The 16,609-nt window shown below is 47.4% G+C and overlaps 1 protein-coding gene across 5 annotated transcripts in view; it reads right to left on the reverse strand.

The window, feature by feature from the left end:
- rp9 (RP9 pre-mRNA splicing factor) overlaps positions 1 to 16,599 on the reverse strand; it is a 38,243-nt gene extending 21,644 nt beyond the window's left edge. The window contains exons 1-5 of one of the 5 annotated variants that reach the window (XM_072509755.1): positions 16,356 to 16,597; positions 12,889 to 12,919; positions 6,625 to 6,754; positions 3,399 to 3,490; positions 3,230 to 3,317 (exon numbers count right to left, since the gene is read on the reverse strand). In XM_072509755.1, coding sequence (XP_072365856.1) covers positions 3,230 to 3,317; positions 3,399 to 3,490; positions 6,625 to 6,754; positions 12,889 to 12,919; positions 16,356 to 16,498 — 484 coding nt within the window. In that variant the 5' untranslated portion in view covers positions 16,499 to 16,597. Of the gene's footprint in view, positions 1 to 3,229; positions 3,318 to 3,398; positions 3,491 to 6,624; positions 6,755 to 12,888; positions 12,920 to 15,870; positions 16,316 to 16,355 lie in introns of those variants that run through there. The other 4 variants (XM_072509751.1, XM_072509754.1, XM_072509752.1 and 1 more) reach the window with 4 other exon arrangements.
- Positions 16,600 to 16,609: the final 10 nt, after the last annotated feature.

Raw genomic sequence — 16,609 nt, forward strand, 5'->3', positions numbered from 1 at the left:
CGAGGAGCCGGGTTCGATCCCGGCCCTAGGTCACTGTCAGTGTGGAGCTTACACATTCTCTCCGTGTCTGCGTGGGTCTTACCCCCACAAACCCAAAGGTGTGCAGGGTAGGTAGACTGGCCATGCTAAATTGCCCCTTAATTGGGGACTCTAAAAATAAGGACAGTAACCTGATGTACTGAAGTGAAATGCAAGGCTGGGATTTTAGAACATAGAACATAGAACAATACAGCGCAGTACAGGCCCTTCGGCCCACGATGTTGCACCGAAACAAAAGCCATCTAACCTACACTATGCCATTATCGTCCATATGTTTATCCAATAAACTTTTAAATGCCCTCAATGTTGGCGAGTTCACTACTGTAGCAGGTAGGGCATTCCACGGCCTCACTACTCTTTGCGTAAAGAACCTACCTCTGACCTCTGTCCTATATCTATTACCCCTCAGTTTAAAGTTATGTCCCCTCGTGCCAGCCATATCCATCCGCGGGAGAAAGCTCTCACTGTCCACCCTATCCAACCCCCTGATCATTTTGTATGCCTCTATTAAGTCTCCTCTTAACCTTCTTCTCTCCAACGAAAACAACCTCAAGTCCATCAGCCTTTCCTCATAAGATTTTCCCTCCATACCAGGCAACATCCTGGTAAATCTCCTCTGCACCCGCTCCAAAGCCTCCACGTCCTTCCTATAATGCGGTGACCAGAACTGTACGCAATACTCCAAATGCGGCCGTACCAGAGATCTGTACAGCTGCAACATGACCTCCCGACTCCGGAACTCAATCCCTCTACCAATAAAGGCCAACACTCCATAGGCCTTCTTCACAACCCTATCAACCTGGGTGGCAACTTTCAGGGATCTATGTACATGGACACATAGATCCCTCTGCTCATCCACACTTTCAAGAACTTTACCATTAGCCAAATATTCTGCATTCCTGTTAGTCCTTCCAAAGTGAATCACCTCACACTTCTCTACATTAAACTCCATTTGCCACCTCTCAGCCCAGCTCTGCAGCTTATCTATATCCCTCTGTAACCTGCTACATCCTTCCACACTATCGACAACACCACCGACTTTAGTATCGTCTGCAAATTTACTCACCCACCCTTCTGCGCCTTCCTCTAGGTCATTGATAAAAATGACAAACAGCAACGGCCCCAGAACAGATCCTTGTGGTACTCCACTTGTGACTGTACTCCATTCTGAACATTTCCCATCAACCACCACCCTCTGTCTTCTTTCAGCTAGCCAATTTCTGATCCACATCTCTAAATCACCCTCAATCCCCAGCCTCCGTATTTTCTGCAATAGCCTACCGTGGGGAACCTTATCAAACGCTTTGCTGAAATCCATATACACCACATCAACTGCTCTACCCTCGTCTACCTGTTCAGTCACCTTCTCAAAGAACTCAATAAGGTTTGTGAGGCATGACCTACCCTTCACAAAGCCATGCTGACTATCCCTGATCATATTATTCCTATCTAGATGATTATAAATCTTGTCTTTTATAATCCCCTCCAAGACTTTACCCACTACAGACGTGAGGCTCACCGGTCTATAGTTGCCGGGGTTGTCTCTGCTCCCCTTTTTGAACAAAGGGACCACATTTGCTGTCCTCCAGTCCTCTGGCACTATTCCTGTAGCCAATGATGACATAAAAATCAAAGCCAAAGGTCCAGCAATCTCTATCCCTGGCCTCCCAGAGAATCCTAGGATAAATCCCATCAGGTCCCGGGGACTTATCTATTTTCAGCCTGTCCAGAATTGCCAACACCTCTTCCCTACGTACCTCAATGCCATCTATTCTATTAGCCTGGGGCTCAGTATTCTCCTCCACAACATTATCTTTTTCCTGAGTGAATACTGACGAAAAATATTCATTTAGTATCTCGCCTATCTCTTCAGACTCCACACACAATTTCCCATCCCTGTCCTTGACTGGTCCTACTCTTTCCCTAGTCATTCGCTTATTCCTGACATACCTATAGAAAGCTTTTGGGTTTTCCTTGATCCTTCCTGCCAAATACTTCTCATGTCCCCTCCTTGCTCGTCTTAGCTCTCTCTTTAGATCCTTCCTCGCTACCTTGTAACTATCCATCGCCCCAACCGAAACTTCACACCTCATCTTCACATAGGCCTCCTTCTTCCTCTTAACAAGAGATTCCACTTCCTTGGTAAACCACGGTTCCCTCGCTCGACGCCTTCCTCCCTGTCTGACCGGTACATACTTATCAAGAACACGCAGTAGCTGATCCTTGAACAAGCCCCACTTATCCAGTGTGCCCAACACTTGCAGCCTACTTCTCCACCTTATCCCCCCCCAAGTCACGTCTAATGGCATCATAATTGCCCTTCCCCCAGCTATAACTCTTGCCCTGCGGTGTATACTTATCCCTTTCCATCATTAACGTAAACGTCACCGAATTGTGGTCACTGTCCCCAAAGTGCTCTCCTACCTCCAAATCCAACACCTGGCCTGGTTCATTACCCAGATATTTTAAAGATACAGACAGGTTTAGATTAGGGTGGGGTGGTTACAGTTTCAGAAATGTGTTTTCTGATTCAAGTTGGCCTCCAAGCTGCCCATTTCTGGCATTAATGGAGGCTGCCGGTTAATGGAAGACAACCTAAACAAAGAAGGTGGGCAGCAACTTTAAATATGATAATGCGGCTCTGAGCCTCACTGTCATTCTACTTGTTTACCGGTGTCGGCCAAGTTTCCCAAGCTTTCGGTAACTCGGCAGCTTCCGTAAGATGAGGTGGTCGGATTCAGGAGACAATTGCTTTCCAATCTACCTCTAGGATCTAGATGCCTACCCGAGGAACCTTCAGAATCAGATACAGCCCCCATGAACTTAGCCTCCCAACTTTCCCACAGGCCCCAATTCCTTCCTCCCCCAAGGCTCCCAATTCTCTCCCTAATCACCAGGACAATGGTGCCCTTATCACCCAATGATAGGTGGACCTCAAAGCCCCTTTTACCAGACTCCAAAGCCAATCCCTCATTAGGCCCGTAATCCTGTGCCACCAGGCCTTTAATTTCACCCCTCTTATGCTTATAATTCTCCTCCCTCACCATGGCCCCTTTATATCTCCCATACTTGGCCCAAACACAACTCTCTCACCAAGCTCCATTCTCTCTCCACCAAAACCCTTAACCACCCTTCCGAGATCACCACACTTCCCTTCCACCCAAATCTCCTATTATTAGTTCAGACTTACCTGGTGCTATAGTTGTCACGACAGGACCTCCACTGGAATAAAGGCCCAGCCTGTTGATCATGCTGAAACATCTTTCTGACAGAGCTCCCTGCAGGTCAGGTCAGGAAAATATTTTCCAGTAACGTTTACATATTTTCAAAAGCAGAGAATGAAATCCATTCTGACTTACTACTCTGAACTGTTCCAATTTCTGATTTCCACTGATGAAATAGGGGCACTCCCGATCCCCAGTTCTGTGTCCAAAATTTTTGCATCTCCAGCCTGGAAACAACAGTGCAAAATAGTGCATGTAACAATAAAAAGCAATTCTCCAGAGATAACAATTAAACATTTCCACATGCTCATCAAAGTAGACATTTTGAAACTCGAAAGCCAATAAAACTTGTTTGGCTAGAATCAGGGGGCTGATTTTGGTCTGCTAATACAAAATCTTAAATAAACAATAACTTTTTGCATTACATTGTAATGACTCAAAATAAATAATTGGTTTGAAAGTTCGATTCCGTGTGAAGTTCTGTGTGAAGTTTAGATTTTGGAATAAGCATTAACAGCAAACTACTTATAACAAAGTTTTAGTTAAGGCACATACATTGCAGAAGTTTGCAAAATCCAACACTTCAATACAAAATGAATGTTTCCAAGAAAGATTATCCTGTATTTCACAACATACAGCTAACTGTATTTTTCAGGGAAATCATTCTTTGACCTTTAGCTGTATGAAAATTATACTGCAAAGTTGTTATTCCAATTGGATTGTGTGGTAGTATGTATTGGGGGGTCATGTGGGACTGGAAGCCCTAATGTCATTGGCTGACAGATCCCGGGTCCTGGTTGGCCGTTGACCTCATGCTCCGCCCTGAAGGCGAAGTATAAGAAGCCGGTGCCTTCCCCCGCAGGCCAGTTTACTATCGGGTTGCTGGGGAACAGACACGCTTAATAAAGCCTCATCGACTTCACTCTATTCGTCTCACGGAGTCTTTGTGCGCTACAATTTATTAAGCGTGCCTAAAAAGGACTATGGAGCTCAGGATCATTCCAGAATGCCTGAGGATCAGCCCCCACGCAGTGAATGCGGCAGCAGCCTTCAAACACTGGCAGACTTGCTTCGAGGCCTACATCAGATCGACCACAGGCCGAGTCGCAGACGAACAAAAACTGCAGGTCCTGCACTCGAGGGTGAGCACGGAGATTTTCACCCTCATTGAAGACACCGACGATTTCCAGACGGCGTTCACAGCACTGAGAAGTCTCTACGTTCGCCCAGTTAACCAAATCTACGCTCGCTACCAGCTCACGACAAGACGGCAAGCTCCCGGAGAATCGATGGACGGGTTCTACGCCGCGCTGCTGATTTTGGGAAGAGCCTGCAGCTACCCGTCGGTGGATGCAAACGAACATACGGACATGTTAATGCGCGACGCTTTTGTGGCAGGTATGCAATCCTCCCAAATCCGCCAAAGACTTCTAGAAAAAGAGTCGCTAGGACTCTCAGAGGCACGGGCCCTGGCAGCCTCGCTGGACGTAGCCGCGCGTAATACCCGCGCCTACGGCCCCGACCGCGTGGCAGGCCATTGGGCCCCGTACGTACCCGTCGCGGCAAACCCCCCCCCTCCCCGGACACCCCACAGGCTTGCGCAGTCCAAACGCCGAGTCTCACCGGGGGCGCCCGCTGTTATTTCTGCGGCCAGGCGAAGCACCCCCGACAACGCTGTCCGGCCCGCGCAGCCATCTGCAAAAGCTGCGGGAAAAAGGGCCACTATGCGGTGGTGTGCCGATCCCGCGAGGTCGCCGCCGTCCCGGGGCCACAGGGAGCCCTACAGGCAGTCTATGCCTCCCAACCCCCCCAGCACGCCATGTGCGACCCGCAGACGCCGCCATTTTGGGTCCCGACCACCGCGGTCCCGGGAGAACTGGGAGCCCTGCACGCCGCCTCCGCACCCCAACCCCCCTCCCCTCCACCGACCGCAACGCGTATTTCCTTAATGTAGTGGACGAATACTCCCGCTTCCCTTTTGCCATTCCCTGCTCCGACATGACCGCGGCCACAGTCATTAAAGCCCTGAACAGCATCTTCACGCTGTTCGGTTACCCCGCATACGTCCACAGCGACAGGGGGTCCTCTTTCATGAGTGACGAACTGCGCCAGTTCCTGCTCAGCAAGGGCATAGCTTCAAGCAGGACGACCAGCTACAACCCCCGGGGGAACGGGCAAGTAGAAAGGGAGAACGGCACGGTCTGGAAGGCCATCCTACTGGCCCTACGGTCCAGGGATCTCCCAGTTTCACGGTGGCAGGAGGTCCTCCCGGACGCTCTCCATTCCATCCGGTCATTATTATGTACAAGCACTAGTCAAACGCCTCACGAGCGTCTCCTTGTCTTCCCTAGGAGGTCCTCCTCTGGAACGTCGCTGCCGACCAGGCTGGCGGCCCCAGGACCTATCCTGCTCCGAAAGCACGTGCGGGCACATAAGGCGGACCCGTTGGTCGAAAGGGTTCACCTCCTCCACGCAAACCCCCAGTACGCCTACGTGGAGTACCCCGACGGCCGACAGGACACGGTCTCCCTGCGGGATCTGGCGCCCGCCGGCACCACGCACCCCCCCCCCCCCCGACACCATCAACCCAACCGCCCCCTTCCTGCCACCGCCGCACCCCGCGACTGCCCCCTTCCCAGGAGGATCAGTCCCCCTCCCCTTTGCACCGACAGCTGAAACCATGCGGCTCCCGGAGGCGACAACGCTGGTACAAGCTCCACCACCACCGCCGGGGCCGAGGCGATCGACACGGACGACCAGACCGCCCGACCGACTCGTGGCGTCGATGTAAAACAAAGAAAGATGGACTGTCCAATGAACATTTTGTTTTTCCTATACCCTCTGTAAATAGTTGTAACAGGACGATACTGTCCAATACTGTACTACCATGTAACTGTTCTATCCTCCCAGGACCAGCCCTGTAAACCCTTACCACCATACGGAGCATCACCCCGCCGGGTTCATTTTTGACAAGGGGTGAATGTGGTAGTATGTACTGGGGGTCATGTGGGACTGGAAGCCCTAATGTCATTGGCTGACAGATCCCGGGTCCTGGTTGGCCGTTGACCTCATGCTCCGCCCTGAAGGCGAAGTATAAGAAGCCGGTGCCTTCCCCCGCAGGCCAGTTTACTATCGGGCTGCTGGGGAACAGACACGCTTAATAAAGCCTCATCGACTTCACTCTATTCGTCTCACGGAGTCTTTGTGCGCTACAGATTGCAAATAGTGAACTGAACGTTCATATGTAAAAGCATGGAAAACTGGGATGGAAATACTGAAGTAAGCATAGCCTGTCTGTTGGGAATTTATTTTGAAACTGAACAACCTGGTTTCAATTTAACATCAACAAGATTTGGCTTACACTGCATGACTTTCACTTCTTTTCCCAATGGCATCCAGAGTCCTTTAGTAGGAGCATGTGCCAGGAAATCTCTTGCTCCTTCATTGCCCGGCAGGTCTGGAATACAGTCTTCAGGTTTGTCATCATCTTCCTGGGCACACAGAATTAATTTAACAGGTCTTACAAATTATATACTTGGTTTTACTATTTCACATTATTCAGAAGAATCTTTTCAGACCCAAAACTCTGGGGGACTGATTCAGTTTAATTTGCAGAATACAAGATTATGAGATGAAGTTCCTTCTTAATGAACACCAGATAATGGCCGAACGTAAGAAATACATTTTTCTTCACAATCAACATCACTCTTACAAAAAAAAAAATTCACATACTCAGTAATTACGTATGAAATCCCATTATAGTAGTTCCATTGGTGGGTTGTACAGGAAAACTTAAATACTCCTGTTATTTGTTAAGATAATGTTCTATATTCTATTTCATATACATTCCCACAAAAGGATTAGAAATGTATAACAGATTCTCTTCTTCAACCGTCCCCCCTTTGATTTTCTATGCTTTCTTCCCATTTTTAAGACAATGGTTCATGTTGGCTTACAGTTCCATGGATACCAGAATTTCCTCTGTTATTTTCTCCCATTGGCTATTCTTTTGACAAGAACCTCGACAGTCATTATCTGTGAGCATCTTGACCATGGAGGCTAGTCATAGTTGAACCCTCACCTGACATCCATGAAATTTCAAACAATGACGAGACAGAGTACAGGAATGAGATAGAGAATCTGGTGCGTCAACAGTGTCAATGTCAACAAAACGAAGGAGATTGTCATCGACTTCAGGAAGCGTAGTGAAGAACATGCCCCTGTCTACATCAATGGGAACAAAGTAGAAAGGGTCGAAAGCTTCAAGTTTTTAGATGTACAGATCACCAACAGCCTGTCCTGGTCCCCCATGCCGACACTATAGTTAAGAAAGCCCACCAACAACTCTACTTTCTCGGGAGACTAAGGAAATTTGGCATGTCAGCTATGACCCTCACCAACTTTTGCAGATGCATCATAGAAAGCATTCTTTCTGGTTGTATCACAGCTTGGTATGGAGCCTGCTCTGCCCAAGACCGCAGGAAACTACAAAAGGTTGTGAATGTAGCCCAGTCCATCACGCAAACCAGCCTCCCATCCATTGACTCTGTCTATAATTCCCACTGCCTCAGAAAGGCAGCCAGCAAAATTAAGGACCCCACGCACCCCGGACATACTCTCTTCCAGCAGGAAAAAGATATCAAAGTTTGAGGTCACGTACCAACCGACTCAAGAACAGCTTCTTCCCTACTGCCATCAGACTTTTGAATGGACCTACCTCGTATTAAGTTGATCTTTTCTCTACATCTTGCTATAACTGTAACATTATATTCTGCAGTCTCTCCTCCCTTACCTGTGTACGGTATGCAAGAAACAATACTTTTCACTGTATACTAATACATGTGACAATAATAAATCAAATCAAAATGTTGAACTTGCTGCAGGAATCACGACAGGTCAGAGTAGCAGGAACAGGGCTGTTCTTTCCTCATCATAGAAAGCCCATGCGAATCAAGGTTAAGTCCCCTCTGTTGTTAGATCCCTAATTATTTACATTACATGCTAAAATTCAGTCTAGAACCTAAGTTCTTTCTTTTTCTGGAAAGAGAAAGGCAGCCCACTGAATTGTCAAACAGATTTAAATGTTGTAAAGGGACATATTTATAGTAGTAACTTTAAACAACTAACTTTACCTCATTATGTTAGAATCATAGGATCTTGCCTGCCGCAAGAAATTTTCAACATCAAATGTCAACAAAAACAAACCCCAACAATATAACCAATAACCCCCCCCCCCCCCTAACCCCCCCCCCCCCCCACCCCCCCCCCCCCCGAGCACAAACCCTGGTCAACATGGCTTACAGAAAGTGCCACCTTCCCCAGCCATTCTTCCATTGGATCTCCTGTCCTTACTCATCTCTCCCATGCCTCCCCCTTTTCCCCTCTCACTCCCTGCTGATAGCTTAATTTTTCTCAAAGAAGTCGATGAACGGCTGCCAGCTCCGAGCAAGCCCCTGCAACGAACCCCTCAAGGCGAATTTAATTTTAACAAATCTGATAAACCCTGCCATGTCGCTAACCCATACCCCTGACTTCGGGGGTTCTGAGTCCCTCCATCCTAGTAAGATTCGTCTCCGAGCCACCAGAGAGGCAAAGGCCAGGAAATGAGCCTCTCTCACCCCCTGGGTTCCCAGGTCTTCCGACACACCAAAGATCGCCACCTCTTGACTCGGCACCACCGCCACTTGTAAGATCTCTGACATGACGTCAGCAAATCCCTGCCAAAAAACCCTCAGTCTCGGACATGCCCAAAACATACGGACATGGTTCACAGGACCGCCCGCACAGTGCCCACACCTATCCCCTACCTCTTCAAAAGAACCTGCTCATCCTGGCCACAGTCATGTGTGCCTTGTGGACCACATTACACTTCATCAGGCTGAGCCTGGCGCACAACAAGGACGCATTAACTCTCCTCGGGGCCTCTTTCCATAACCCGGCCTCCAACTCCCCACTTTCCATTCACCTTCCCTATCGGGGCTCCCTCCCACTCCTTCAGCTCCTTTTAGATCTCTGAGACCTTCCCCTCTTCTACTCTTGTTCCCGACACCAACTTATCCTGTAGCTCCTGGGCAGGTGCGGAAGGTCAAAACCTGCCTCCGCACAAAATCCCTCACCTGCAGATACCGGAACTCATTCCCCCCTGACAACTCAAACTCCTCCTCCAGATTCGAGAAACTCTCATCAATTAAGAGATCTCCGGGGCAGCACGGTGGCACAGTGGTTAGCATTGCTGCCTACGGCGCTGAGGACCCAGGTTAAAATCCCCGCCCTGATTCACTGTCAGTGCGGAGTTTGCACATTCTCCCCGTGTCTGCGTGGGTTTCACCCCCACAACACAAAGATGTGCAGGTTAGGTGGACTGGCCACTCTAAATTGCCACTTAATTGGAAAAATAAAAATTAATTTAGAGTACCCAATTTTTATAGAGATTTGGGGATCTCTTTATTTATTTATATTTATAAATTTAAAGAGATCCCCAAATCTCTCGATCCCTGCCCACTGCCACCTCCAAAACCCCCAGTTCAGTCCCCCCGGAGCGAACCGGTGGTTATCACATATCGGTGCCCACACCGACGCTCCCTCTAACCCCATGTGCTGCCTCCACTGTCCCCACATTATCAGGGCTGCCACTACTACCGGGCTTGTGGAGTACCGGGCTGGTGAGAACGGCAGAGGTGCCGTTAACAGTGCCCCCAAACGTGTGTCCTTACATGATGCCACCTCCACCCGCTCCTATACAGACCCCTCCCCCACTACCCACTTCCTGACCATCAAAATATTCATCGCCCAGTAGTAATTAATGGAATTCGGAGAGTCAGCCTCCCCCCCCCTCCCCCCCTTGTCACCCACAGGGTTTTATCCGCCCAAACAAATCCTGAGATCTATGCATTCACTTTTTTGAAGAACGCCTTGAGGATAAAAATTGGGAGGCTCTGGAAAACAAACAAAAACCTCAGGAGGACCGTCATTTTAACTGTCTGTAGCCTCCCCGCCAGTGACAACGGAAGCGCATCCCACCTCCGAAAGTCCCCCCTCATCTGTTCTACCAACTGACCCAAATACAGTTTATGCAGCTGCCGTCACTCCCCCGCGATACCCAAATATCGAAAGCTCTCTCCCACCACCTTGAACGGCATCTCACCTAATCTCTTCTGCTCCCTCGCCTGGATCGCAAAGACCTCACTCTTACCCATATTCAATTTGTATCCCGAACACCGGCCAAATTCCTCTAATATCCCCATAATCCCGCCAATCTCCCCAGCGGGTCTGATATGTACAGAAGTAGATCGTCAGCGTAGAGAGAGACCGTGTTCCACTCCACCTGTACTATCCCCTGCCAGACCCTCGACGCTCTCAATGCCAATGTCAATGGCTTTATAGCCCAGGCTAACATCAGCGGGGAAAATGGACATCCCTGCCTCGTCCCCCAGTGCAACCTGAAGTAATCTGATCTCACCCGATTCGTCCGCACACTCGCCACCGGTGCCTGGTTTAGCAATCCACAAATCCTTGCCCAAACCCAAACCGCCCCAGGACAGCCTATAAGTATTCCTCCTCCACCTGATCAAAGGCCTTCTCTGCATCCATAGCCACCACCACCTCAACCTCACGCTCCTCTGGAGGCATCATAATTACATTATGCAACCTCCTAATGTTGGTCGCCAAATGCTACCCCTTAACGAAACCTGTCTGGTCTTCCCATATTATCGTTGGGACACAGTCTTCGATCCTTTTGGTCAGGATCTTCCCCAATAGTTTGGCATCCACATTTAGCAAGGAGATCGGTCTGGGACAAAATCGGGAGGGGCGGGGGGCACACCCAACTCCTTTACTTCATTGAAGACCCTTACCAACAGCGGTCCCAAAACCCCTGAGAACATCTTATAAAATTCCACCGGGTACCTTCAGGTGTTTGTCTAATTCTCTTCTTAAAGCGAAGTATTATGGTGGTAAAGACAAACACAAATAGGACGGAACCTTGTGTTGTGCCACTTTGTAGCTTTCAGTTTCTATTAAAGCTCATCTATCTTGCTTATCTTAATAAACTTTGAACTGGTTGAGTACCATTAAACACTGGATTAATCTTTACAAAAATGCACTTCAGGTTTGGAAAAGGTTTAATTCCAAACTCCTCGTCACAGGCACACTGGAATGAGAATTTCTCATGCAGATCACTTTTCTGCTGAAAAGTGAGGACTTTGGGCATCACTTCATGAAATCACTGAAGAGGAACAAGCTACATGTAGAAAATTTGCACTTTAAATGTTTGAAGAAAGGAAGTAAGAAAAGCAACAATAGCCATCATTGCAAAATTTAGGATTAAGTGGCAATGAACACACCTTCACTTTCGATCAGATTACATCCCACAGAACAATGAATTTTACAGTAAAGTAAAAGAAATTACAAGTAGCTTTGTCATAGATTGATAATAAGCCAGTTATTTTAAACTTTACCAGCACGTAAAATATTTTTTTCAGCACCCAGGTTATTGGATGTAGAATTATACTAATAGGATGGCATGAAACTAAATACCCACTCTTAAAAATCATTGCGTAAATACACAGTTTCAATTCAGAACATCACCGTAGTTTGGTTTGTTACAGACAAATTCTAGCATTTTAAAATCTGTGCACTTGTGATTCAAAAATGTTTAGGTAACTTGTTACTGTTTGCTTTAAAAATATGAAAATGTAACACGAATTTCAATTGAATTAGTAATGATTAAGCAATTTTCACAAAACATTGTTTACAAAAATATTTAGTTCTGTGTGCATTAATCACAATACCAACTGGAAATAAGTACTCAACCACATGGTCGTGTTTCAGGCCTCCTTGCTACCCATCTTTAGTTTAACACAGAGGGCATTGCACAAGCCAAGAAAATAAACAATGAAGGCAGAACCAAGATTACAGAACTGGAAAGACTTCTGTGTGGAAACTTATTGTGCATTTCCATGAAGATTGTTTTTCTCACAAAAGAAACAGATAAAGGTCAAGATGACGATTGGAATATAAAATGGAGTGGTGTGGGTCCTCAGTTAAATTCTTTCTATGTCATTAGTTCGGGGTCCAACTCCTCCTTTCATTGTTAAGGACCCGAAGGAGCAACATTGCTTGGGACCATCAGAAGAGATGTGCATGTTTTATTCTCCAAATTTTCATTTTCCTATTTAGTGGGCTTCATGGGGGAGGACAAAATATAACTATGTCAGCATGTGTTCGAATATTTGTGGAACTACCATAATATATGTGGTTCTCAGTAGTTCTACATATAACATTATAGGATATTTAATGCTGATTTAAAGTAGATCAAAGTGCATTAACTGGTGTGCTACATACTATCAGAGCTAGGATACTGGCTCTTGACCATTATGCCTCACAAAACAAGACTTAAATTTCAGGACACTGGGACATTTATGCTTCTGCACAAATAAATCAGAGTAAGAGTTACCATATATGCCTCATGCATATCTCATGGTAACTGATATTTGTATAGAATATGAGGCAAATATCTACCAACCACTTTGCCTGATGATTGTGATTAGTGCAGGATTACCAACAGATGTAAAACATATTATTTTGAAGCTTGTAGGCATTAATAAGTGTATCAATTATGACTAACCTTTATCATCCCTGGTGGCGGCTTCTCATAGCTATTAAAATAAACAAACAAAAATTGCAATAATTTAAAGGTTCACAAATAAGATATATTCAATACTAGTTACATTACACAAGCTTCCCATTTTCTAATGAATAAGGGCACATTCTACAAGTTTGGTGTTGGTGTGAAAGGTAAACCAATGTTAAAAAGTAATCTAAATTGGATGATAAGGCAGAAACTGAAATCAATCTCCTCCAGGGGAGGCTGAACTGGACCGATATCAAATGAAGTGGAGAAACCACAATTCTATATTAGCTGATTAAATTCATAGTCTGCTCCTTGAACAAAGGATTTGGGACGTGACAATGACCCAATGTTATCTCTACAATTGCCAAGGTTTCAGCCGTTGGCTGACACATCTGTATTAATCTCATCAACTTCTCCCCATTTTAAAAGCACATGTCCTTATTTAGAAACAGATACCATTTGGGAAAATTTATTGTAATACTATTCTTCCACCAAGTATGAAGCGACACACTGATCATAAGAATATAAGAAATAGGAGTAAGAGTAGACCACAAAGCCCATATCATCATAGAATTTACAGTACAGAAGGAGGCCATTCGGCCCATCGAGTCTGCACCGGCTCTTGGAAAGAGCACCCTACCCAAGGTCAATACCGCCACCCTATCCCCATAACCCAGTAACCCCACCCAACACTAAGGGCAATTTTGGACACTAAGGGCAATTTAGCATGGCCAACCCACCTAACCTGCACATCTTTGGACTGTGGGAGGAAACCGGAGCACCCGGAGGAAACCCACGCACACATGGGGAGGATGTGCAGACTCCGCATAGACAGTGACCCAAGCCAGAATCGAACCTGGGACCCTGGAGCTGTGAAGCAATTGTGCTATCCACAAGGCTACCGTGCTGCCATATAGCCTGCTCCACCATTCAATATGATCCTGGTTAATCTTGGTCTTCACTGCCACTCTCCTATTCGCACATGTTCCTTAATAAGATCAAAAAATTGTCTATCCCAGCCTTAAATGCATTCATTAATCCTGAGGTAGATAATTCCAAAGATGCGCCACACTAAATGATGACTCCCTCTCCCCAAGACTGTAATATTTTAGAATCCCCAACAAGAGGGCACAATCGCTCAGCTTTATCCAATGGAACTACTAAAGAATCTTATAGGTTCAATGAAATTCCAAACTCCAGCGAATATAAGCCCATATTACTTAGCCTCTCATCATTGGTCAACTCACTCATCGCAGGAACCAATTCACTGTACCACCTCCAGTGCAAGTATGTCCTTTCTTCAATGTGGAGGCCAAAACTGCATAAAACTGAGCTGCCTTTCTCCTGGCAATCTAACCTCTTGCTTCTGAATAGGTCATGGTACTAAAATTGAGTGCCCAAGCAGAGGGCCAAACAGGTTTCATAAACGGCAGGCAGCTTTCCAGTAACATCAGAAGGCTACTAAGCATGATCATGACCCCGTCGAAGGGGTGGGTACTGGAGGGGGTGGTATCTATGGGCGTGGAGGCTTTCGACCGGGTGGAGTGACGGTACCTGTTTGAGATTCTGGGAAGGTGTGGGTTTGGCCCAAAGTTTGTGGCATGGGTACGTTTGTTGTGTTTGCAGTGGCGGGTGTATGGACAAATGAGATGAGTTCATGGAGTTTTGGGTTCCACAGGGGAAGGAGGCAGGTGTGTTCACTGTCGCCGTTGTTGTTCGCACTGGCGATAGAGCCCTTAGGGGATCAGTAGAGTGGCAGGGAATTGTGAGGGGGAGTCGGGAATGCCAGGTGTCGCTGTACACCGACGACTTGCTGCTGTTGGTGCCGGATCCATTGGAGAGTATAGGGAGAATTATGGACATATTAGAGAGGTTCGGGGCCTTCTCGGGTTATAAGTTGAATGTCGGAATAAGTGAGGTGTTTCCGGTGAACGTGGCATGACGGGGAGCCAATCTGGGGGCGTTGCCACTTGGGGTAGCCAGGGACACGTTCAGGTATCTGGGGAGGTCCCGGTACCGGTCAGGGGAGTGGTTGTCGATGCACAAGTGGAATTTGACAACGTTGGTGGAGGAGGGGACTTTAGGAGATGGGATACGCTACACCTGGCACTGGTGGAGAGGGTCCTGGTGGTTAAAATGAAGGTTCTGCCAAGATTTCTATTTGTATTCAAGACCTCCCGATCTTCATCCCAAAGGCCTTTTTCTGGAAACTGGATGCAGCTATTGTGGGGTTTATATGGGCAGGACAGTACCTAGGATGGAGGGCCCTGTTACAGAGGCAGAAAGGGAGGCTGGCACTACCAAACCTGCTGCATTACTATTGGACGGCGAATGCAGAGAGGGTGAGGCAGTGGTGTGAAGGAGAGGGGTTAGAGCAGGTTAGGATGGAGGAGGAAGGGCAATGGTTAGCACTACTGCTTCATGGCACCGAGGACCCAGGTTTGATCCGGGCTCCGGGTCACTGTCCGTGAGGAGTTTGCACATTCTCCCCATGTCTGCGTGGGTCTCATCCCCACAACCCAAAGATGTGCAGGGTAAGTGCATTGGCCATGCTAAATTGCCCCTTAATTGGAAAAAAAGAATAGGGTACTCTAAATTTATAATAAATAAATAAATCTTATAAGATGCCATGTTTACTTCTCGGTTCAAGGACATTTTGGGTGCGACCGAATAGTCTCGTCGCGCCCGACTTGGTGGCGCGATGAAGCCATTAAATTTTGCATGTGAGATTAGGATAGGTGCTTGTTGGCTGGCACAAACAAGATGGGCCAAAGGGCATCCTTTGGTGCTGTAAAACTCTTTCTGGAATCCAGAACCATTAAATTATTTTCTTCCTGTTCTTGATGTACCACCAATAATTTAAAACAAAGACTCAGTTTCCAAATTCCTTAATCCCATCTGCATTTCCCAAACATTATTTTCCTTTGCAGACCATTTATATATAATTTATATTTCCTATTTAGAAATTGTTGGTACCTCATTGAAGACTGTACAGGGTTGCCAAGCCTCATTGTTGCCTATCCTATTCATATTCTCCGTAAAAAAGCCCAGTAAATGCTGGAAATACCCAGCAGGTCCGGCGACGTCTATGGAAGGAAACAGTTAACGCTTCAGGTCATCAAAGCGCAGGGTTCTCCTTCTTATTATTTCAGATTTCCAGCATCTGCAGTGCCTCGATTTCTTGTCAGATTCCCTGCGGTGCCCCCGGTTGGATTAAGGGGAATCGCCGCTGACTGGCCTGAAAAGGGTCTCTGAGCAGCCGCCAGCGGCCGTTCCGGCCCCGCTGAGAGCCGAGTCCAGATCAGACTATGGCTGGACATTGACACTCTGCGGCCGGCGGCTCTTGCAGTGGGGGCTACAGGAAAACCTTCGGAGGAATGGTGACCTCTTTGGTGACACATCCACCCACCCCGCGGCTCTATCCCTCAACGACCGCTTTCATCTTATTCTCTGATCCTTACAAGGTCTCGACATGTTTGATTTTCTTCACTTCTTGGTGCAGCCTCTTCTTCTTCTTTCTCTCCGGCTCCTTCTCCTCCGCCGTGTGACGCTTGCGCCGGTGATGCCGGCGTTCGTTACCGCTCGCCCGGCTGTCTTCTGCCATCTCCCGCTGGCGAGGAGCAGCCTAACCGCCAGTGCTGGGCGACATTGCTCCTGAGATCCGCCCCTCCCCGCCAAGCCAACCGCCCCGCCAACCGTCCCTGGCCGCGAGCCA

This window comes from Scyliorhinus torazame, chromosome 6 (genome assembly GCF_047496885.1).
Source record: "Scyliorhinus torazame isolate Kashiwa2021f chromosome 6, sScyTor2.1, whole genome shotgun sequence".
In the NCBI taxonomy this organism is placed as follows: Eukaryota; Metazoa; Chordata; class Chondrichthyes; order Carcharhiniformes; family Scyliorhinidae; genus Scyliorhinus; species Scyliorhinus torazame.